Genomic DNA, 23587 nt, shown 5'->3' with positions numbered 1-23587 from the left:
GGCCCTGGCTGAGCGACGTCTCAGTGTGGAAACTCCTCAGCACCAGCTGTGTCTTGTGTGTATGGCACATTAACAAACAGCTGTCAGCGACTTTCCTCATTACTCCCAATGGCTTTTCACAAGTTGCAGTGGACACAATAATTGTTAATCAGTGTAGTTGTTTTCTTTTACTTGAAAATTAATTTTGGGAGGTTGAGAGGTGTGTAATGGAGGTTCATGCAGTGCTCAATAATTGGGCGTTGCATCCCAATGTCCCCCCTTAACTTATGGGCCCAACCACATCAAGTTTATCAGATCATAATAGCTGCGTTCGTCTTTGACTGACTCGATGGTCGACATGAACTGCCAGTGACTGCAGGAGCGGAGTATTAAAAGTAACATAAAACATTTTAAGACACTCATTTACATCAGTCTTTTGACACACATGAAATAAAGTGTAGAGCACGTAGAGCAACACGTTTAGAGAGATAACATTTTCTTATTTCTTTCTGTTTTATTGAGAACCATAGACTTGAGCATACTGTCAAAAAAAATGAGGGCCATCATGTTGCCAGGAGGGCGAAAAGAAATGAAATCTGATCTAGGATAAAAAATATGACCTACAAGGGCATTATGTCTTTTACAATAACAAACCCCTGAACTAAACTGTTTTTATAGCTTTGTTGGTGGAAATGAAAACTGTAGTGTTGATGTCCATATGTAAAAAATGAGCTGCCAGAAAGAGGAGAATAAATTGCTCCCCTTTGGGAGAGATAACCATAGGAGATAACGGATCTGAAGTTCTTAGAATAAAAACATAGAACAGTTCATGCGTGTCAGTGAGGCCTTAAGCCAATCAGGACAAACTTCTGTCATCACAGAGGTGGTACCAAGTTGGTGTAGCCAGAGGAGAGCAACTGCACCGCCTGACTTAGAAAACTATAGCTGCCTTGCTCCAGTGAGTTTAAATGTCATGTGACATGGTGACATTCTGCAGAGCCGGCAAAAGTTGGACAAAATTTCTAACCAGCGTGTACACTGTATACTGTGCTCCCAAAAAATTAATGAATGCAATTTGAAGCGATCATTTTTGCAGGACCATAATATTGCTGTTTTAAGTCAAGTCTAATTTCCATTTGTGTTTGACATAATTGAAATCTTACAATATAAAGGGATTTTCCCTCTTAGTGTAAGGATGATTTTTTTTTTCACCATGTCAGCAGGCTTTGACAAACATATTGACACATAAGTCTTTGCTGCAGCCGGGGGAGAAGTGAAACAGATTAAATCCTGGCTAAGACGTTTTTTGTGGGTTTAACTGGACTCACATCCTGTTTAAGAATTTACAGTCAATTCTGTGGGTTACGAAACCTGTACCTGGCCCAGTGTAGCAGTGTCAGCAGTCTCAGTCACACAACTTCTTCTGGGGGTAGTTTTTAGACACACTGTGTTAGTGTCAAAGGTATAATGTAAAAAATGTAAATTATGTATCTGATGGGCTTCCTCTTTTCTTTCTCAGTGAGGTGAGGTAGATTGAATGCTGGATAGTGTGTATATAGACTACATACTTCCCAAAAGCAGCCCCTGAATACATAGAGAATCCGGACATTTTGTTACTGAGCGAACCTTATTTACTTAACATGAATTACAAAATGAGGCTTTGCTATTTTCTTTCTATATGAAAGGCAAACAGCATCACATGGGAAATGGCTCTCAGTGAGTGGAGTGCAGAGGAGCTTTCATGTCAGAAAAAGGATTCTGCTTAGTAATTCAGCACGTTCTTTGTTGTCGTCCAAGCTTTATACATGAATATGAATTAGTAGGAAAATAAAAAGAATTGTGATTTCATGTTGCAAATCTGAGTTTTGTGGTTTTACTTGCTACTAATATCAACATCATTCTGTGTGTATGTTTTCACACTGATGCACAACTATGAGGACAGTGCTTTTCTGAGTGGAAAAACTCGACTTTTGTCTTTCTTGAGATCAGAGTCTTTCTCCGCTGATAGGTTTGTCAGAGGTAAACTGACAGAAACGCGAGCTGCAGGATATTCACTCATCATTTCTCATTAACACCGCTCGTTTTGTTTTAATTAGCCGTTGTGACTGACACCTGTGTTACTGTGACACTGTATTCAGGCTTGTGTTATCCTCCTTCCCAGCTGCTGCTCGCCAATCATCCCAAAGTTGTCTGTTGTCTCTATCCCCCAGGAGAGAACCACATGTGGAAAGCGGCCTTCGCAGTTTGGTGACAGAAAGGGATAAATGTTTGATTATTTTAGTTTAATGACTTTGCCACACAGAAAATGTATAATGTGTCCATGGAAGGAGTGAAAATGTTATCTTTATGCTGGCCTTTATGTGAGTTGAAACGTTAGAAAAGTTTGTATTTCAGTATATTAAACAACAGTTTAGCTGGGTGGCTTTCAGCCTTTTTTCCAAACAACTCAAGTGAAATGTTGTTTTTAAATGCATAACAAAAAGCCACCACCTTAAGTAAATTATTGAAATAAGAAAAACTTGCGACAATGCTCTTTAAACACCATGAAAACACAAGTTCACTGAGGTATTGTAAAAATATCCATTTTTAAATATGTCACATTCTGTAAACTCAATACACGCAATAATTTTCTACATGAAGTAAAAATGATTTATTCAGTTCCTCTTTTGCTTGTGTCTGCGCCTGAATAGTACAAAGTGTGGTTTGAGGTTTGGTAGCTGCATCGCACGGACAATTATTTAGGTGCAGAAAACACCATGATTGTTGTATGATTAATGTTATGCATAAGTTACATAACATTAATCATACAACAATCATACTTTAGTTATTTTATCCGCTTTTTGTTTTTATATGATCAAAATGTTTGTCTCCTTGATGGAGTCTTAAGTAAGAGCAACCAACATACCAAACATAAAAAACAATTATACAGGCCTGCACACAGATGTAAACATTCATTTTCAGATATTCACATACTTTGTATTTATATGTTTGTGCCCATTAAGGCTGCCCCTGACCAAAGAGTTTCCTCGTTGACTGGAAGTCATTAGTTCAAGCCATTAGTTAACTATTTGTCATACATTTATGATAATGATTTAATTTATTTAAATATATTTTTGGGGGGCATCAGGAATCCAGGAGTCCAGGGCTGAGAAATAATGTTGTAAGTAACATTGCTAACTCTGCTGCGTTACAGAAAATTGCCAAACCGTAATACTGAGCCTCTATGAGTTTAAATAAAGTTCATGAACGATGCAAGCTGCGTGTCAGCAACACCGGTAAACGCGGTAATGATTCTATATGTGTTGGAACAACCAGTAAGGACAAAGCTAGAGCAATTGGCCATGCTAATGCTTACATGTTTCAAATGATAGGCCATATTTGGGGTCGGCGAATTATAGGTCAGTGTTTGCCTTGAGAGTTTGCATGTCCTGGGGTCTTCCTTTACCCTCTCAACCTTCCCTCTGGCTGCTAAAAATGGTTAAGAATGAGGTTTTGTTTTATTTTATTTGACGTTACATTTCTTGGTTGTTTTTGAAGATTATATTTTAATCAGATGAAGGGTTTTAGTCACCAGACGTCTGGATCTTAAATTATCACATAAGCAAGCTGAGCAAACGTTATCTGCAGCTCAGCTCACAGCCCCTCCAAGATCTCCTGTCTCCACCGAACAGCATCAGAAAACACTGATTTCTAATGTGAACATATACAGATTGTGAAACTGTGAAAACTAAAATAAATTAAGATAAAAGGTTTAGCTGATCTGCAATTTTTCAGCTCTACATGACATTGTAAATATATACTGTATATATTTCATCAAAATATGGTAGGTGTTGAACATAATATCCGTTTAGCTGATCAGATGTTCAAAAGGTCTCCACTGAACTCCAACCTGTCTCGAGGAGTTCCTCCAGTGAGCCTGACCCAGAGCTTGAGAAGCCGCCCTCCTCAAGCCTGTTTTCATTCAGTTGACTGACCAAGAGGTCTCTCTGTGTTTTCAAGACGTTATATTCCCTCACTATACTCCTCAGCAAGTTGTTGCAGCAGGAACATGCCTGGATTGTGTTCTCTTGAAACTGATCAGTCTGGCACAGTTCTGCTATCATGGAGGGATTGAAAGGAAGCTGTTCTGCATCTTCTTTTGAATACACTGGAAAAACAAAGAAATTGCAGGTTTTAGTTCGCTAAACACTCTGCTCAGGAAACACATAGTATTACAGCTTGAGTTGCCAGTGTGCTAGGGTGTGTGTATTGTGAGGAAAAAATATGGTGCACAACTTACAGGCAAGGCGCAGCGAGATATTAAGAGTGGCCTGTATGACACACAACACTGCTAAAGTTACAATCCCGATTCTGAGGAGTCCTCTCTCTGTGGGTGTCACACATACACATCGTTCTGTAATCCATGACAATGACACTGCTATTAAACCTCTAAATTCTGATCACACATTGATGTAACATGATTGGTCTTTCAATGTCGCCTGATGCTTCATCATTCTAATATTAAATTATCAAGACACTGAAGCAGCGAGAGTAAATTTCACAGAAAACATAAGAAACAATCATTGATGTAATTCCTGAAGAACAAACGATATTTAGCCGTATCCCTCAGCTGGATTTCTTAATGAAGTATTCTTTTTTAGTTTCTATTAACTTACTGCTCTTACCTGCTGGTTGAGTGTTACCACTGTTTGTTTCAGATCCCTGAAGCTCATGTACATTGGTGAAGTCAGAGAGCTCATACTCTTGTGCCATGATGATCTACTGTGAGAGAGTTTTGCCTTAAATTCAGTCTGTACTGTCGATGCTCTGTACTTCTGCTCTGCTAGTTTTTCAGCATATGTTTCAAATAAAGGAAGTTGGTCGATTTGAGGAAATGGTATTTTTTTTATAAGTCAGCATCATAAATTACTAAATTTAGATAGAAATGTATAATGGTATAGTTACTGTAAGTACTGCGTTTGTTCACTCACCGTTCTGTATATAGAAATACTTATTATTGGGTCCATCTGATTTACAACCATTTCAATAAAATTGTAAACATCTCATCAAACCTACATTTAAAATGCTTGAAATCTTCCTGCAGTTCTGAATGTCACAAACTGAAAACAGAACCGGTTTATTAAAGTCCAGGTTGGTCAAATCTTGTGGTAAATTGATCAGCAGCACAGAACATTTAATTTAGTCTGGGGCTGCGATCAATGTTGTGACCCAACAGCAGTCTGTCTGCTGAGTACAATTTGTGTTTGAATCAGTTAAAATGAGCCTTTCACTTCAAATGTGAAATGTTTATTGCATGTTTTTGACATGCAGGTCACATCGTTTATGTCTTGGCAGAGTTAATACTCCTCCTGTTTGTTTATTTCCCACTAGTGGCAGGTAGAAATACGGAATAATTGGTCAGTCATTCGGTTAGTTTGTCTGTGTGGACTTCGATTTTGTCAACAAGTACTGAGCAGATTTTTAGGAAATTTGGTATGGATGTCCAGTTTCCCAGGAGAAGGGTTCCTAATCCCACCATCATCTCAAAAATGTCCACATTTACACAAGAATTATCTAATAATCAAGGCAAATCAAATGGGCAGATTGCCATGAAATTTAATGCAAACTCTTCCCAGATTGGACACTCGGTAGGCTTTCCTCCAGTCTCACCCTCAGGTCAAAATGTCAGCATTTTACATCAGATATTTATTATGTTATTGGCATTTTGTTATTTATACCATTAGTAGGAATAACAACTGAATTTAAAAGAGATGTTTTATGAATAGATAACACAGTCAGTCTCAATCTCTTTTGTTTTTATCTGACCACAAGACCTCACTGTCATCACAGGCAACGCAGCAGGGAAAGTATCATGGCATGATGAGTCGAGCCCAGACATGCTTCAGCAGCTACGTCACCACATGCTTCCTCCATTGCTTGTATAAAAGAGGTATGGACTCATGGGGAATGCATTCATATACCTTCTAAAAAAAACAAGACTGAAATGGAGGCCCTGCCTTTGGCCCTTTTATTCCTCAAACCTTGATTGCTAACTGAAAAGCAACAGGTGTTTGCCCATGTGAGTCAGTGGTGTAATTGGCAGGTTGAATTTAGCAGATTGAATGGAAGTGATTTACATGTGAACGCACAGAGATTCTTTCGGTGAAGACTGTGCCAAAAGGTAGATCTCAGAAGAGGTTTGGTCATTATGTCTCAAATTCCAGTGTTGGCGTACACAATTGACAAAGCTGTAGGTGGTGTTATTCTGTACAAAATACAGCCATGATCCCAAAGCACTGGAAAATGTTCATCTCATAGACACTTTTAAATCTACTAACTCACATAAATGTGAAAATAATTTAGTTGTATAATATTGTCATGAAACATTGCTCTGTTTTTCCCTAATCCAGCATCTAAAGAGGTGGAAAAACCTCTTGTACTGTATCGATATTCAGATATTATGACAAAAATGGACTTCTTGAAAACAATCATCTGAGCACTACAAATTTAGAGACTTTCCATAAAAATGAACTATGTGCTGAAGGATCACAACAAACTGAACTGAAACAAAAAGTTGGAAACAACATAGATATTATATGTTTCAAGTAAACAGAATAATTAAATGTGATGAGTCTTACGACACAGTACTGCGCATTCAGAGCCTATTCACAATTTATTACTTGTGTGCACACTTTTCTCTGCTTTTTCAACAAGAAGATGAAATCACAGGGAACACTGACAATAGAACATTTAGCGACAGGTACCAAACAACACATGCAGGGTGTGATTAAAGGGAGAATGCAAGCACATGGAAACGGCTGTCAAGCTTACGGTTGAGATGAAACCATGAACATGTGAATTACATGTGTGATAAGGCTCATACATAAACTGGTGCCTGTTCAGCTTACATTTATGTATGAACTCTGATCCACCCAGTTTAATATTTTCCCTAGAGGGTGAAATTCCAGGGGAAGAAGATGTTAATACCTGTCACCTGAGCAGGCTGCCACAATCAAAGCAAAACTTTATCAGTTCAAATTAAAGCTTCAGTGGTGCAAATGATACAAATAGTGACAATACTGTACCGCTCCCATATCCTAACAACCACAGGGGAACCGTACATGATAGAGTTGTGGAGATGGGTGAAATTAATGGGTGTGTTCGGCTGCAGAGGAGCTGCTTCATGACACCGAGGTGGATTGCAGGGTGCAACAGTGCATTCTAGTGGTCAGCAGGAAAATCACAGGAAGTGCTGGAGAAGTGTGTTCTGGCTAAAATATTTTTGTGGGGCTCTCACTGGCGGTTCGCATAATAGAAAATATTTTTAAAACTGATCTAAAATTCTGCAAATGATCTTGATGTGTAGCAGCACAGTGTCCTGAGGCGTTCTCATTTCTGATGCTCTCCAGGTTGAGATAAAGCTTGTTTAAGACCGCCTATTGCCTTTTTGATGCAGGGAGGCCCAAATTATTTATACCAGATTACTTGATAATGCTTCACCAATGCTGCTGAACCACACTGGCAAAACTAATTGATAATGCTGGCGGTGTAGTGCTCTTCCACAAGTGAAGCTCATGAAAAGAGACTACAAAAAACTGAGATGAGATTTGGGCTGTGTGGTTTAGAAGATATGAGTATATTGTATACACACGCGCAGTATTTATAGCTGCGTCCATCCATGCTGAAAAAACAATCCCAAACTCAGAGGCAGAGGCCCACACATACCTGCACACATGCTCACTGCACAAATTCACGAGAAAACACTCAGCCATTCATGCACTGAGCCCCTCTCACAGTATTCCATATCATGCACCTGTGCACACACATTCACATTAAATTACATGAATTCAGATGCACTCATGCAGGGACACACACACAAACACCCAGCTGCATTCATACAGGTATTTGTGTGTGTGTGTGTGTGTGTGTGTGTGTGTGTGCGTGTGTGTGTGTGTGTGTGTGTGTGTGCGTGTGCATGCACATGTGAGAGCTCACTTTCAAAACAATACATAAATCATGGAAACAATGGCAGCAGTCAGTGGTGTGCATGTGGATGCACCCCTGAGTGCCTACAGTACACTGCCAGCAGGTCATGATGATGTCACTCTGCCGGCAGTGAACCACCTATCACTGAAGATGTTTATTCTTAGAGGGGTTACATTTAGCCAGGCTAGCAGCTTGGTTCTAGGGCTGGTAATGTTTGTTGGTCAACTTACCACTTTGGTCGAAACTGAAATATCTCAGTACTTATTAAATGGCTTTCCATGAATTTGAAAAAACCTTTATTGGAGTTTCTTGACGTCAAAGTCCACAATTATTATAACACTGCTGTGTGTTGCTGAGGGTTTCTATGTTGTTGTTGTTGTTTTCTGTTTCCTTTTTTATTTTTTCTCTTATCTGATGTGTTTCATTGTTTAAATTCAGTATTGTTGTCGTCTGTTTATATGTGTGAAATACATGTAAAACTAAATAAAAGTTATTGTTTAGAAAAACTGTATTTCCATGGCATTTTGGTCAGACCTTCATGCTCCCCAGAGGATGAATGACAATGGCTTTGGTGATAGTCTTAGTTTTCCACTGGTGCCACTTACAGATGCGACATCTAGTTGATGAATTGGCACATTTTCTACAGACATTCATGAGATTTCCAGTGTGTCTTGATGACTTTGGAGATTCCCTAACTTAAATGCTAGTGACATTGCCATTAAATGTAGTACATGCATTTTTTTTTATGTAACTCCATCATCATGTTGAAATTTTAATTCACAATACTTTGGTTTATGATTAAATGCCTAAAAAACGAATTACATTCCCAGTATCCCCAGCTTCACTTTCAGTTTAGTGCTAATTAGCAAATGTTAGCATGCTAAGATGATAAACTAAGATGGTGGGCATTGTAAACATTACACCTGCTTAACATCAGCATGTTAGCATTGTATCTATGTTAGTGTGTTGTTGTTAGTATTTAGCTTAAAGCATCGCTGTACCTAAACACAGCTTCACAGAGCCACCAGCATGGCTGTAGACTCCTGTTGACACTGCTGCTCTGATCGTGAGCTACACATTAACATTTCCTCTGACACTGACCCAGCTTAGAGGACTTTCACACATTTGTTTTTTTACACTTTGAACTTTTCAAAATTTCTCTTGTATTGTCAGTGTATTTAAAGTATTATTAAAAGGTCTCTCCAACTGTTATTTAAGATTCTTGACAGCCAGCAACATCTTTTTTGCATAATGTCACCTAGTGTTGCAGTGCTCATTCTGAATGCAGAAGCCTTGCATATGTCGTGTCATGGTCTGTTCCCCCCTAGAACAGTGCTTCTCTCTCCTTTGGATGGTTAGATTAGGGATTAGTTGGGTTAGCGTATGGTTAGGCATCATAGAGACAAGTGGTCTGGGTTATGCAATCAGAGGTCAGGCATCAGGTGAGGAGGAAACAATGTGTCTGATTGTTGTCTGTTATGTCTGGGCGGTGGGGGATGGAAAAGGAGAGTGGTGGAAAAGGACGAACAGCAAGTTAGACAAGTTAGAGAGAGACGGAGAGAAAGTGTGTGTTTGGACCAGATGCACAGCAAATCTGTTTATTCTGCACAATTTGGCATCAAACACAACAGACTGCTGAGTGCCTGCTACTGCTTATGGTGCCCCATTAAAATGGAATTTATTGCTGCCTTAAGAGCAAGCCCGAATTACACATTTTTCCTTCTCTGCTCCCTCTTCCTCCCCCTCTCTCTATCTCTAACCCTCTCTCATTTGCACTTTTTCTTTTTCTCCAGTTGTGGCGATGGTAGTGGTGTGGGTTTTTTTTTTTTTCCAACTTCTAGCAGCAACTGTCAGACAAGTCATCACAATGGCTCATTACAGACCAGGTATGTTAAGTACGCCTACCTACCTGTCAGCCATCGCTGTCATCTCCTCTGTCACCTGTGAGTGGCGCTGGAACAGCAAACTGACGATAGCCTGCGCTGTCCACGAACATTGCGGCATCTCATGCAACTATCATTCAGTAAACACTGCACCTCACACAAGGTAAACAATTTTTAGCATTTCATTCCCCTTCACATTCCCCTCAGAGGCCAGTCGTTGGTTGAAAGGTGTGTCATCTGAACATGAGAAGACATTCTTGTCATTTGCAGGCGGCTTATGTTATGTGGCTATTTTTAGAGGACGGTTTAATGTCACATTTGTGCATCCAGATGACAGTGACTGATATATTGTAATAATAATAAGTCTCTGCTTAAGTTTTAGGACATATAACATCATCAGCCTGACAACCTGTTACCCATTTAGTTTACACTCATAACCAGACTTTGAACTTATGCTGTAAAGAGAGCGTGAACCCGGGGCCCACATCTCGCTCCATAAATCTCCTCAGCCAATGATAAATTCATATTTAATGACCATGGCCATCGTCTGGGAAGGAGGAGCATTCTTTCATTATTGCCTCTTTCCCCTGCTGCTTGGTCGAGATAATTGATTTCTCTGTGGTAACAAGGTATCGACCACGCATGGTAGCCGGCTAAGACGGCGGTTCGATTCAAAGGAGGGCGCAGAGGGGAGAGAGAGAAAAAAAAGAAGGAACGAGGGATGAAGCCAAAAAGGAGAGGGCAAGAGCATTAAAAGCCAGGAAGCCAGTTAAAAAAAAAAAAAAAACTCACAGGTGGGTGTAGATTGAACAATGACTCTTGTCTTGTTTTTCAGGGTTTTAAATGCAGAACATAGTTTGGTATTTCAGTGTTGTATGTTTAATTCACCAAATGGAAAGCATATTGATCACACAATCTGTCACATAATTCACTGAAAACGGTGTCAGAAACAAATCTGGAGGACCACTTTTCAAGCACATGCTTAGCCTGCTAAGGAAGCGGCGTGTTTATAAATTTGCAGCATTATACTTTTGTTCCCTAAACCTCACTAAGTGCTCCTTTTCCCCTGCCCATTTTTATGTGATTTGAGAGGCAAATGTGCACGATGCCTGGCCTGATCCACCAGTAAATCTTACAAACTAGTGAGCAGGTTCTGCAACATACAAATGCCTTCCAGCAAGTGGCTAAATATGTAAAACAGTGTATTTTATGTAATAAAATGTACATAGACAAGTAGGCAAACAAGGACATGCAAAAACCATTTGTCTAGTAGTTACATGGCTTTTTGCTTTAACAAACGTATTGATTAGATACATGATCATATGGGTTGATTTGACTGGCAGTTATTGAGTCGACATCTCTGAGGTGCTGCCATTATTGGCCCTGACCTCAAACAGGCAGCGCTGCAGACACCCGCTACATGCTGCATAGCAAGAGCTTGACATGTATAGACTGTATTTTCAATCGGTCAATACCAGCAATAACTGAACCTTATGAATTGAATAATGTATTGATTATATTCAGCTTCCAGAGATGGTAATAGTACTGTTATTTCCTTTGGCATCACTGCTTGCAGTTCACTGTATAAATAGAGGAATTAAATAGTGCTGTTGTTGTTGTGTGTTTACCAGCTTACATTGTAATTTATTTAAGAGCTCTTAATTGGACTAGTTACTCATTTGGCCCTCATTGGTCCCACAGCAGAGTGGAGCTCTATCACGGCACACTGGGGCATGCTGGAATATGGAGCTACAGAGACACACTGTACACAGCCAGCTGTTTGATGTCTGCAGCCGCCGAGCGTATGCTGCACCGTACAGCATAAACACACAATCCCCCGATGAGAGGACAGATCGACACACAGGAGACCTTATTCCAGGCTAATGAACTATTAATGTTGATTTGAAATTCAAACATTTTTGGAGGGTCTTCTCCGCAGTCATTCACGGGTCCGTGCGTGTGCGTGTGTGCGTGTGTGCGTGCGTGCGTGTTCGCGCGAAAGAAAGGAAGCGAGAACTAATTTGGATGAACTCTGCACACCATATTTTCCTTTCTCCCCCAAACAGCTGGGCTTAGATCTCAAAGGGCCTAATGTGGTGCTGAAGCTCTGTATTGAATGAGGCCATATAAAATGTATGTCAATGGGTTCAGCCCAAGTTTAGCTCTTTCCACAGTAACTGTTAATGGAATAACTATAAGATGTATAAATGATCCCTGCTTTAATTCATAATAATGTTGGACCTCATCGCCTGCCCACTCAGCCCAATAGATTATGGAAATAGCTGTAATGACTATTGGAACAATGAGCCAAATTGCATTATCATTCAGTGCCATGTCGGCTTTGGAATAACTGGCGTTGTGCTTTTGCTCTTTCACTGAAGATCTTGAATAATAATGGCCAACATTCAATTTAGACCAGGAAAATGAAGATGAAGAGTGTTAAACATGAATGAATGTTTTAGGCTACATGAATACAGCATTGACATACTCACAGTTAATAGGATAACACTAATCCATAGCCAGGTGTAAGGGGGCTTTTTTTTTTTTTTTAAGTTGAATTGCTGGTAACAAAACCAACACATCCTGTGTGTTTGCCTCACATTCTCGAGGGCCTCATTTCAGCAGGGTTCCTTACCCCCCCATGTCCATCTCATGCATGAACAACACCCACCAAGACAAAGGAACCAGTCTTTTGATGTTTTATTTTTAGCTCAACTATGGACTTTTGTGATCTTACTTGAGCCAAGACAAAGTAATGAATATTAACATTCAGTCCACAAGATCTTGAAAGTGAAAGTAACTACATCAGTTAAACAACGTATCATTAGAGAAACAGAATATATAAGGAATAAATGTACAAGAATGTATAAAAATACATAGAAAACAAAGCAGTGTTATAGTTGACTGACAACTTCAAACTATACACATTTTTTACTGGCAAGCAAAGAACAACTAGATTTGGTTTTAATGAGAATGTACTGTGAATCAGTTCAAACATTTTCCCCCAAATTAACAAATACTTGTAACAGTGTTGTCATCATGCTGAAATCTGAAGTTTCTGATAGTGACAGTGAGAGCAGCAGAGAGCAGACATATGCTCAGAGGAAAGGTTGCTTCTTGTGCATTACTGGTGATGTAACTGTACAAGAAAGCTACTGTGGATAATAATACTTGAAACAGTGACTGTGCATGCCAAATCAGTTTTCACATTCATAAATTAAAGAAGCTCCAGATTTTATTTTATGATCACCACACATGCAAGTCTATGGTTTGGGTGAGGGAAATTATCGACTCAAACTGTCCTAGGTTAGAGTAATAATTTACAGTATTTATTTGTTAATAATAAAAAAGGAGTGTCAGTAATTCTGATTGGTTATGTGCATAATATACAGTAGATACTCTTCATCGGTTAAGGTTTGCATATCAAAAGTGGTGCCACAGCAGCCTCTAGTGGTGTGCTTTCCCAAGTAGAAAATACTTTAACTCAGGTTGTTACATTTATACAGTGCAAAAAGCAGCATTAATCCCATTCATTATCAGTGTATACATTGCAGTATTTTTAAAGTATATAAGTCATGATTGTAATGTCAAACCACACAATCAACATACATATAAATCAAAATGTTAGATGAGGAAACCAGTGTCAGTTTCCAAGACAATGATGAGGAAACCAAAGTCAAAAGACAAAGAAACACTGGCCAATAACACGACTTCTTTTCTCTTTGTCCAATCCAACTGTGTATCCCACGTGTGCTTGTGCATCCCTGTTGCTGTGGTTACAACCACAGGCTCAAAGATGAATAAACACCATTGACTACACAGCTAATGAACATCAATGCCAAGTGTTAATAGAAAATGATGATCCTTGAATCCGTTTCAAATAGTTACAATCACATAGATGTGACCACAGTTTTGGTCAATACTAAAATCATTAGCAATCAAAGATATAAAAACAAAACACTCACATGCAGTAATCTTTTCAGTGAAAAAAATCTGGGTAGAAAGTCTTGGTTTAAAAAAAGAAAAAGAGATCAGTAATAAAGTTATTACATGTTAAAATTGCACAGTAGTTTCACCATGTGATTATGTGAATGTATATTCAGTTATTGCAGTAAGTAGGCCTAACCCCAAAGTACAATATGGGTGAGCTTTTGTCCTTCATTACTTCAGCTGTGGAGAAGCGAAGAAGTTGCCCTGACGGTTAGAGGCAGCCGTTGCTTTGCTCTTGCTCCCAAATCTAAGGATGGAGGGGTTGGTGGGGGCAGACAGTGACATTTTGAGCCTATTAATTGTAATTTTAGATAACAAAAAAGCAAGTACAACTGAAGATGAATGTTTTGAGGAAAACACAGGAATGCAGTCTTCATATGCGAGTTAGCTTCATTTGATTGTTGATGACTTCAGGTTGGATTTTTTAAGTTCAAAGCTTAAAATTGATCTGGAGCTCTTATTGGTAAACACATTCTTTAAGCTCATATATGCAAAAAGAAAAATAGCTAAGACTGGAAACAGGGAAACAGCTAGCCCAATTTTAAAAATCCACCTACCAGAATCTCTAAAGCTTCCAATTCCTTACAGTCTTCATGCTAAGCTATGCGCCTGCAGGCTTCATATTAAGTGCAACGACATCTTGCTTTGGGAAAGAAAGCAAATAAGTGCCAAACTTTCCCTTAAACATTTTTTTCTGAGGAATACTGTGATTTTTTCAAAATAGTTTTCTTCTAATGTAAGAGACCTACATGATATTTGTTTGTTTGTTGGTTTAAAAAAAAAAAAAAAAAAAAAAAAAAAAAAATCAACATTAAGACATACACTATAGTAGCTTTTATATTAATGGCCCTACACACCCTTGGTGCACTCACACAGGTGTTCTCACTTAGCTTGATTAGATCAGATTCTCAGAACTGTGTGGGTTTGGTCACTCTGTGCTTGAGTGACATTTTCTCTCACTCCTGTTAGTTTTCTTGCTCCTGTTAGGGCAGGTAAAATTATAGTGTGTATGAATGTGTATGCATTTTGATGGTCTTGGTGATTTCCAGTATCTCTACTGAACTTAATCCTGAGCAGAGGCTAATCAACCAGAATAAGTGATAACTCCCTGTGCAGGTGTGCAGGGCCTTTAACACCACTTTCTGTTCTATGAAAACAACCATTACTGGTTGATAACATAACCAGTTCAACACAGCCACGTAACTTATCACATTAGGTAAAGCACAGGTGTTAATGTAACATGTATGTATATGTAACATTAACGATGGCTCAGTTCTATTCAAGTGTCCCAGTAAGCCATGGCATTGACTTTGAGGCAGCATGAACAATACTGGGACCCTGAAACCAACGCAGCTAAAGGGAATTCAGCCGCTATTTTATTATTTACACCTGTGCTTTTTGTACATATCAAAATGTAATTTTGTGTATGTCTGTATGTATATGTATAGTGCAGTGTCTATGCAGTGTGTAATAAAATAATTATGATAACTCACACAAATAAGGATGAAATTCAGTTGATAATCCTCTTTAGAAAGGAAAAACTCAAAATGAGCTGTAGGAGAAATGTAACTCTTTTTTTAAGATAATGCTGAATAAAGTTTCTTTTGCAGGGGCTCACAAATTAATGCTGAGCAAGCACTATGAGTCCTGATCATAGTTTTTACTGTCCATATTGGAGACAGCTACCCAAGATAACTTTAATCCAAGTTAAACAAATCAATCATCATCTCCTCATCTTGCTCTCAAACAATAAAAAGGTAGCTGCAAAATATATTTACGTGATAATTTGATATATTATTGGCGACATATGAAGAACGCAGACCTGCTTTATTTCAGTTTGGTAAGTACAGAATGTGAAAGAGTGAGAGAGCTTACATGGTGGTGCTGGAGAGGGTCTGCATCATGCGCTGGGACAGCGAGCTAGAGGAAGGTGTTTTAGTCATCATCTGGTGCTCTGGGGTGGTCACTGGTCCCAGTATGCTCACTGCAGATAAATTAAAGATCAATACAGCCAATTCTGTTATTTATAAATCAAAGACACAATACAAAGGCTCAAAAATTTGAAAAAGTGATTTAAATTTCTTATTATGTCGTTCTCACTACTGAGAAACATGTCTTCTAAAGTAGAATAAAACACGTTGTCTTAATGTTATGCTATTCATTTTGGAATTACTTTCATCATGTTTATAGCTTTCAGTGATTTACCTCTGTGGTCTAGAGTATCAAACTGGTGAGCATTGTCCATGGCTGTATTATCTGGATGGGCAAACTGGCTCCAGTAGCTTGCTGGAATACTGAGCAAGCGCTCTACCACCTGGATAGACAGAGCCAATGTGATCTTTAGTAAAAACTATTCCAAAGAACAAAAACATTGTTGTCAGAGTGAACAAAGACATGTGCAGCCATATACAGTTGAGACTGAAAAATGATGTGCCACTTTCTGAATATAATGGAGAACCATGGCACTTATTCTTTATTCTCATTCTCTTTACCTTTGGTTGTCTATTTGTGTCATGCAGGATGGTCATAGGGTCTGGGTCGGGAACAGCATGACCCACAAGGGTTGGGCCAAAGACCCTGGCCAGGTTGTTCACATCCATTTTGGTATCCACACTCTGAGACACCCTGAGGAAAGGATAGGAGCGGGAAATGAAATTTCACACTGTCCTTTGAACCATGCAAGCTGACCTGCACTGCAGGTTACAACATGCTCCATTCTGGTGTAAACACTGGCTAAACAAAAGCCTTTTTGAAATGTAGTGAAAATTACTTTTGCAGATGAATCATCAGGCAGGCCAGAGTGTCTCGGTTGGGTTGAGGCAGCTCACCAATGGTCTGGTACATCATGGCCAGACTGTTGTCATCATCCTGGATTTCTACAAAAACATTTACACCAGTGATTTAATATGCCTGTGTATGGCTGTTCCCTCTATCCAAAAGAGGTACTTTAAATCACTCAATTTAAATACTTATTCTTAATAACAATACAAAGACCCTGAGACGGATAAAGAACATTGCAGATACAGCAGTCCTCTGTAAGTGATTCTGCAGGTCTCAAACTCACCCGCTGCTGCCATGAAGGCTTTGTTGAGGTGGAAGGTGAGCAGTGGCTCTGGAAGGTTTCTGAGGAAGTCTTTGAGGACACCTGTAATAACGTTGATGTCTTCTACTTTGTTAAGTGCAGGTAGAGTCTTTCCTCTAATCAGCTTTTCCTTCAGCTCTTTCACCACGCGATCATGGCCAGAGACTCTGTACAGGCCAACCTGCCGCAAGGAAAAGATAAAAGAAACCAACTCCATTATTGTCTGCCTGTGATACTGTATTACTACTGAATGAGATAACTACTTAGAGAAGGAATTATCGATTGTAATTGCTCAAGGGAAAGGATCAGAGTATTAACATGAAGGTGAAGGTGACTTTAATAAAGTCTTGTCTTACCTCATGTAGGCCTCTGTGCTCAATCTCCTTAATGCAGTAGATAACCAAAGCTGGGATCTTTGGGGAGGTGACTGGAGCAAAGTCAGCCAGTGTGGCCTAGACCGGGAACACATCATTTTATGTGGGTAACATGAAAGTAATAGAAAATTATGGAGTGGAAACGTGTCTTAAAGAAATGAGAAAAACGTACCTCTGTGTTTTTGATGGGAGTGCTAACAGCTGCGGGATTACAGGGCAGGGGACAGCGCTCACGACACTCAGGATGGGTCACAATCCTGCAATCCTGGCAGCGGAGGTACATCTTTCCAAACTTCGTTCTTCTTCCACAAGGAGCACAGAATTCAGACTTGATCACCTTAGTGATCGAGGGAACAGAGAGCCCAGTGTGAGAAGATTGCATGTCAACAAGGAGAACCAGCTTACAGTGCTGATGCAGGTAGATATGCAGTCTAAATAAGCTAACTTTTAGAATAATAAGTATACAGTCTTACTGTCTTGGGGATGAAGTGGTGCTTCTTTCCTCCTCCATTGGCTTTAGGGGTTCGCAGCTGGGCTTGGAAGTCAGAGACTGGTGTGCTGGGAGCCTCACTCGCAGTCTCAGATTGGTCAGTAGTGGTTGTATCACCCCATGCTGGAGCAACTGTAGATAATCACACGTCAGTCAAATCTCAAAGACAATGGAAAACTCAATATACAAAATAAAATTTTAATTTAAAAACACACATTGTTTTACACTCAGAATCATTGTTATTTTTGTTGTTAGGTCCCATGATCAAGATAAAGAAACAGAAGATCAACAAGCTTCTCACCACTCCTCTTTCTGCTACGTGTCCAGTAAGGCACAGTCTCAATGGTGGAGACCGCTTCGACAGCACCACCATTTACAGGCACAGTGATGGTAGTTTTGGCCACGATAGACTCATTCATCTAAATCATATAAAGAAAGATATTAATGCTCCTTTCAGCAAATTGATGTACATTTAAGTTGGTTTAGAAAAAAAAAAATTTTGACTTTTACTTTCTCTTGGTAGCCATTTTATCTTTGTTATGTTTATATTTTTTACAGGCACACACTGCTATAGGACATTTAGCTGCAGAGGTCAGCATTACCCTCTCTGATGTGCGTCCAGTGGAGCGAGGTTTCTTCATGGCCTGTGGAGGAACCTCACAGAGTTTTCTGGATGAACGCTGTGGATTAAAAGGTAACTTTTGAAAAACACTTTCTCATGGATTGGTAAATGAAAAATTATACAAGAAATGGCGAGACAAGCTTGTGCTGCTGAATACAAAACATGACTGGAACCCATAACTACCTTTACCCGTAACCTGAATCAAATGATGAAAATTACCTTATCACTAATGCAAGCAAAAAAAATTTGAGGTGAGGCATCACTCACTCGTTTCTGCCGTTTCCGTAATCTCACAGTCTTCATCACAGAGGAATCCCAGTCCTACAGGAAAAGTAGAGAGAAAAACAATAGTACTGAAAAAGTCAAGTCATTATTGGTGTCCCTTACTAAACACTGTTGTCCCACTATTGGACCCTCAAATAAAAGGTTCGCCTAAAATATACAATAAATCTCCTAAGAAAACAGATCAGTATACCAGAGAGTCGTCCGTTTGGTCAAAGCTGATGTCTGACAGCAAAGAAGCTGATTCATCGATGGTGGTTAACCTGTAAAATAGATTAAAGTCAGCATTAATCTTTGTCTGAAGTACTTTTTGTGTCCATGGCTATTTGAATCACACAATGCTCTGTTGAATTATAAAAGCTTTAATATAGAAACTAATATTTCACATATTGAATTCTATCCTCTGCAGTGCACAGTATGTATGCTGCACCTATATACGGTACAACACAGTATACAGGTAGTGTATGAACTAGCCAAATGAAGTGCTACAGTCTAGTACCCATAATATAACTGAAAACTCAAAAGACAAGACATCGTGGTTAGTTGAATACCTAAAATCATTATTACTGTCTTACTTATAATTAAAAAAACAAAACAAGAAAAAAAAAACACTGTAAAAGATAATTTTGCGTCTCCAGAAATTTCAGAACCAGATTAGGACGTTTCTGACCTTCGGCTAGAGTTGAGGTTGCCATTAGCAGCCTGTGCTGCCTGGGAGTGCGCACTAAGGAAGGCCAGGGCGGACCGCTGCTCCTCGCTCAGGTGGACACTGTTGTTCTCTGAAATGAGCAGTTCCCGGATCAGCTGTAACTGACGTTCCTGTTACACCCACAAACCAGCAGGTAGACAGGAACAGACAAACACAAACAGACACATCCACAGGTAAGCATTATGTTGTTAGAATGAAGACATGAAGTTTAAAAAATTATCTATGGAGTGAGCTTTACTAAGAAACATGACATTTGCATTATTTAAAGATTAATAATCTAGCTTCTCTACATTTCTATTGGTATATAAAGTGTCTCATACACAATAATGCAAGTAAATGAGAGGCTGTCTAACCCATAAACACTGCTGCACTAACCAGCTTCTCATAGACTGTCTCAGCCTTCTGCCGCCGGCGGATCTCCACATCCACCTGGTTGCGAGCATGCTTTAGTTTGACCTCCAGGGCTCCCCTCTCAGTCTCTGCTTTAGCCAGCATCTCTTTACAAGAAACCAGCTCATCGCCTGCCCGCAGCCACTTCTTACGGCACTCCTCAAAGTTCAGTGCCATCTGGAGGAACTCTGAATAAGACAATGAAAGAAAAAAAAAATGTTATATTGCTGCTGTGCATCATATACTATGTTTCCTTGTGGTGGTGATGTGTATTAGGTCTCCAAAATGCTTTCATTACAGTGGCAATGATGCAATTAACCACAAGACAGAGCACATAAGCACAAGAGTGCTCTGCTGTAAAGTGAGCAAATGAGTAACAGTGCATTCCTGTTATTTAAAATGGAAATGAATGGCATTATCTGGACTATTGACATGGAAATGTTTACTACCCTCAGGCCCTGTCAGACTTAACTCACTAAAACAGAGGCTTTACACTCAGCACTGCTTCTGCATTGTGGTTAATAATTCATTGCACCAAATAACACAGTGGAAATGCAACACGCATCTAGCTTATACCAAGAACAGCACCATGCCACAGCAGACTAGTGTAACTACACTAACGCCTACACAAGCACTTAAACGCCATTATTGTTTCACAGACTGGCTGGGGGAGAGAGGTGGCAAATACCAAAACTCAGTGTGGAAATAACTTACGTGGTTCAATGCCCTCATTCAGACCGTCCACCTGGGCTCTGAGACTCTGGAACTGGTTGTACAGGTTCAGCACTGGCGACTCCATCGTGTCTCACTGCAGCTGGGTTAGCTACAGTCAGATTTGGTTAGATTAGAAGGGAGAACATATGCATGATGATGCTAATTTTACTCATTGTTACTTTGGTGGCTTTTTACATTGTGGTTAGCACTGAATGAGCAGTAAAGCTACACTTCATGTCGGTAGGTTAGCCCTCAAACAGACGAAACGATAACTACATTATAGTACGAACAAACAACGTCACTTATTTTAATGTTACTCATGTTTTAGGCATAAAGTTATCTCAATTCAAACTAACCTCGCCTGTTTTAACGTTTATGCGCCTGTAATGAAGCTGTCGGCACGATAAGCATGCTACTGTTGACATAACCTCATATCGTTACGTTGGACAGAAGGAAAAAAAACCTAACAAAACACTTACTTGTACAATATTTGTCCAGGGAAAGTGTGTCGGATATGTATTCTAACACCGTCCGATGTTAAAAGCAGAGTTTAGGTGGTTTATTCCCACTCCAGCAGGAGCAGCCGCCGCTGAGCCACACCTGTCTGATTAAGTTTGCACATTCTTCTTCAAAGTTCAAAATCAGCGCCGGTTTTCTTCTTCGCGGAGCAATGTGACGGAAGCCCGGACGCTCTATCGCCCCCACACACCCTGAGCTATAACTGCAGCGGGGCAAGCACCCCCCCTCAAGTAACTGAGGGGGTTAGAAGTGTCTCAGCATAAAGAAGTCATGTGTGTAATATTCAAGACACATTTATTATATGACATTATGTATAATTATCACAGATGGCCTCAGGAGTCTTAGAAATACCCATAGCAAGCAGCATTAGCTGAAATTTCACTGTACAGTATGAACAGAAATGAATGCAATATTTTATAAATTGATATATTACTCAGTCAATAAGTAGGTCAATTAAAAAAAATGTGTAGATTTTATGTAATCTTGCATGCATACATTTTTTTAAGTTGACTTACTGAGTATCGTATTCTATTATATATTGTCCAATTTATTACGAGTTGAAGAACTGCATTTTTTTTAATGAAACACTGATTTGATTAACATTAATTCATTCAAAACAAAACTGTGTTAATCTCTCTATTGTCTAATTCATTGTCAATTAATGAACCGTTATATAAATATTAAAAGACTGTGAAGGTCTTCCATACATTACATTATGGATGACCTCCCTAATACATTGATACTTTGTAATAACCCAGTGTATTTCTTCATCTCTTGTATGGAAAGACAGCACAACTGTGCAGTTGATGACCACTCACTGGTTCAAATTCGGTGTCTGTAGCTTAATTAATGTATGGCTGGAGGTTTTTGACCTGAGAGTTGTGCTTAATGACACTTTCTTTCAAATATCTGCTCCCAACTTATTAATTGTGCACAGTAACCCTGTTAGTAATATAGAATTTTTTTTTTTCACACAATAAATAAAAAGGCAGTTTTGCTTGAGGGGAGTCAGGCCAGTATCTGTACCTCCTGCTCTGCTTACTGTGTATCGAAGTATGCAGCACAGCACAACAGTCCAGTCTGTGTGAAATGATAAAATCCTTTGAAACAGTCAGTGACTGTGTCCTGTTGTTGTGGGCCTGGCACATGGGATGCACGCAACAGCATCATTAATCAGCCACAGATGGCATATCTGGGTGTAGCAGCAGCTCTACTGTGCAACATTCAATGAGGGTCACACACACACACACACACACTAAATCAATTGCAAACTATATACATTCATGTGTCCATAGCACATTGGATTTTTTTTTAACAACTCAACAATAGACTCACCGATTCATGCCTGTATGATTTAGCATAATACTTGCTCCCATAACATTGTGTGTGTGTGTGTGTGTGTGTGTGTGTGTGTGTGTGTGTGTGTGTGTGTGTGTGTGTGCGTGTGCGTGTGCGTGCGTGTGTCCTTTGAATACAGCAGATCCATTAGTGTTGATTTGAGATAATAGGATCTGTCAGTCAATATGCGCTGTCTGTCTTTTTCAATTATTCATCGTTGTGTGTACATTTCCTCCAGTCACATATCATTTAACTGCCAGAATTCTCTTTTTACACCAATGACTGTTTGCCCTTTTTTAAGCAGAGTGGACTATTGCTGCTATCTGCAAGCATAATAAACCAAGCACTTCACCGGGAGAAAAATGGGAACAATTAAATTTGCAAAACAGAGCAGTTCCTTTCCAGAGACCTTTTTCCATTCACTGTTTTAAGTGCATGTTTGTAAGGAAGTACCAATTATAGGTCTTAATTTATTATTTATCTGATCAGACAAAATACTGTAAAAGGCACATTTCCACTTTGTCAAGTTTATTCAGACAGGCAACATAAATCAACTTACACCCTGACTATCATAAATCGTCTCACAATCATTAAGTGTTGCACACAACTAACTTGTTCTGTATTACCTGCACGTCTTCTTCCATTTATGTGCAGTGCTTACCTGAATAATGAGTTCACAGATTGTCAGTTGTTTGTCTAAAAGGTGCGTGGATATTGTAACAACAAGAATGCCAAAATTTCAGGAATGAAAAAAGTATCAGAAGGATCTCATGCACAGACGTTTCAGAGGAAGCACCTGCGGATTGTGCTGACTACAGGGTTAGTCAGTGGCACCACTGGAAAGGTAATGGATCCACGAACAGCCTCATGGGGAACACTTGGCAGATATACATCTACTTAGCAGGATGCATTGAAGCAGATCACGCCCTCTGTACATCCTCTGCATATCCTGTACACGAAGCAAAGTAAAGTTTAAAGGTCTGACAAAAACAAAACAAGCATTTTCTGATATGCATAGTTTCTGTGCGCTTAGATCATCATCAGTGCTGGAAAGTGCTTATCTATTGAACAGAAACAAAATCATCCATATCTGGCAATGTCGAGGGAGTGGACACAAGAACGTGAACACCTAAAAAATTGAATGCAATCCAATATATTATCCCAGCAATAAACATTTGTGAAGCTCAAAAAGTTACATTTTTGTCAGGTGCTTCATTTAATTAACTACTCATTTTGATGCTGTTATGTTG

The 23587-nt window shown here is 39.4% G+C and overlaps 1 protein-coding gene and 1 long non-coding RNA gene across 3 annotated transcripts; both read right to left on the bottom strand.

Moving 5' to 3' along the window:
* Positions 1-2545: 2545 nt before the first annotated feature.
* LOC111221442 lies at positions 2546-4805 on the bottom strand. The gene is made up of 3 exons (XR_002665092.1): positions 4644-4805; positions 4259-4345; positions 2546-4126 (listed from the first exon to the last, which is right to left on the bottom strand). It is a non-coding gene; the product is annotated as an uncharacterized LOC111221442 (long non-coding RNA).
* A 7707-nt stretch (positions 4806-12512) lies between these two features.
* On the bottom strand, positions 12513-21062 carry LOC111221727 (rac GTPase-activating protein 1-like). 2 transcript variants are annotated; one of them, XM_022745251.1, is made up of 18 exons: positions 20960-21062; positions 20676-20731; positions 20481-20589; positions 19752-19954; positions 19338-19486; positions 18861-18930; positions 18653-18706; positions 18366-18443; positions 18065-18182; positions 17747-17895; positions 17446-17610; positions 17256-17351; positions 16882-17080; positions 16588-16693; positions 16310-16442; positions 16023-16131; positions 15693-15801; positions 12513-14064 (listed from the first exon to the last, which is right to left on the bottom strand). In XM_022745251.1, the coding sequence occupies exons 3-18, from the start codon at positions 20563-20565 to the stop codon at positions 13989-13991; spliced, it is 1899 nt and encodes a 632-aa protein (XP_022600972.1). In that variant the 5' UTR covers positions 20566-20589; positions 20676-20731; positions 20960-21062; the 3' UTR covers positions 12513-13988. The 2 variants fall into 2 exon arrangements, with proteins under 2 accessions (XP_022600972.1, XP_022600971.1); XM_022745250.1 differs by lacking the exon at positions 20676-20731.
* Between the last annotated feature and the right edge of the window lie 2525 nt (positions 21063-23587).

Source organism: Seriola dumerili, unplaced genomic scaffold (assembly GCF_002260705.1).
Source record: "Seriola dumerili isolate Sdu_G_001 unplaced genomic scaffold, Sdu_1.0 BDQW01000088.1, whole genome shotgun sequence".
NCBI classification, from domain to species: Eukaryota; Metazoa; Chordata; class Actinopteri; order Carangiformes; family Carangidae; genus Seriola; species Seriola dumerili.
This window is presented reverse-complemented; position numbering and strand designations above follow the sequence as displayed.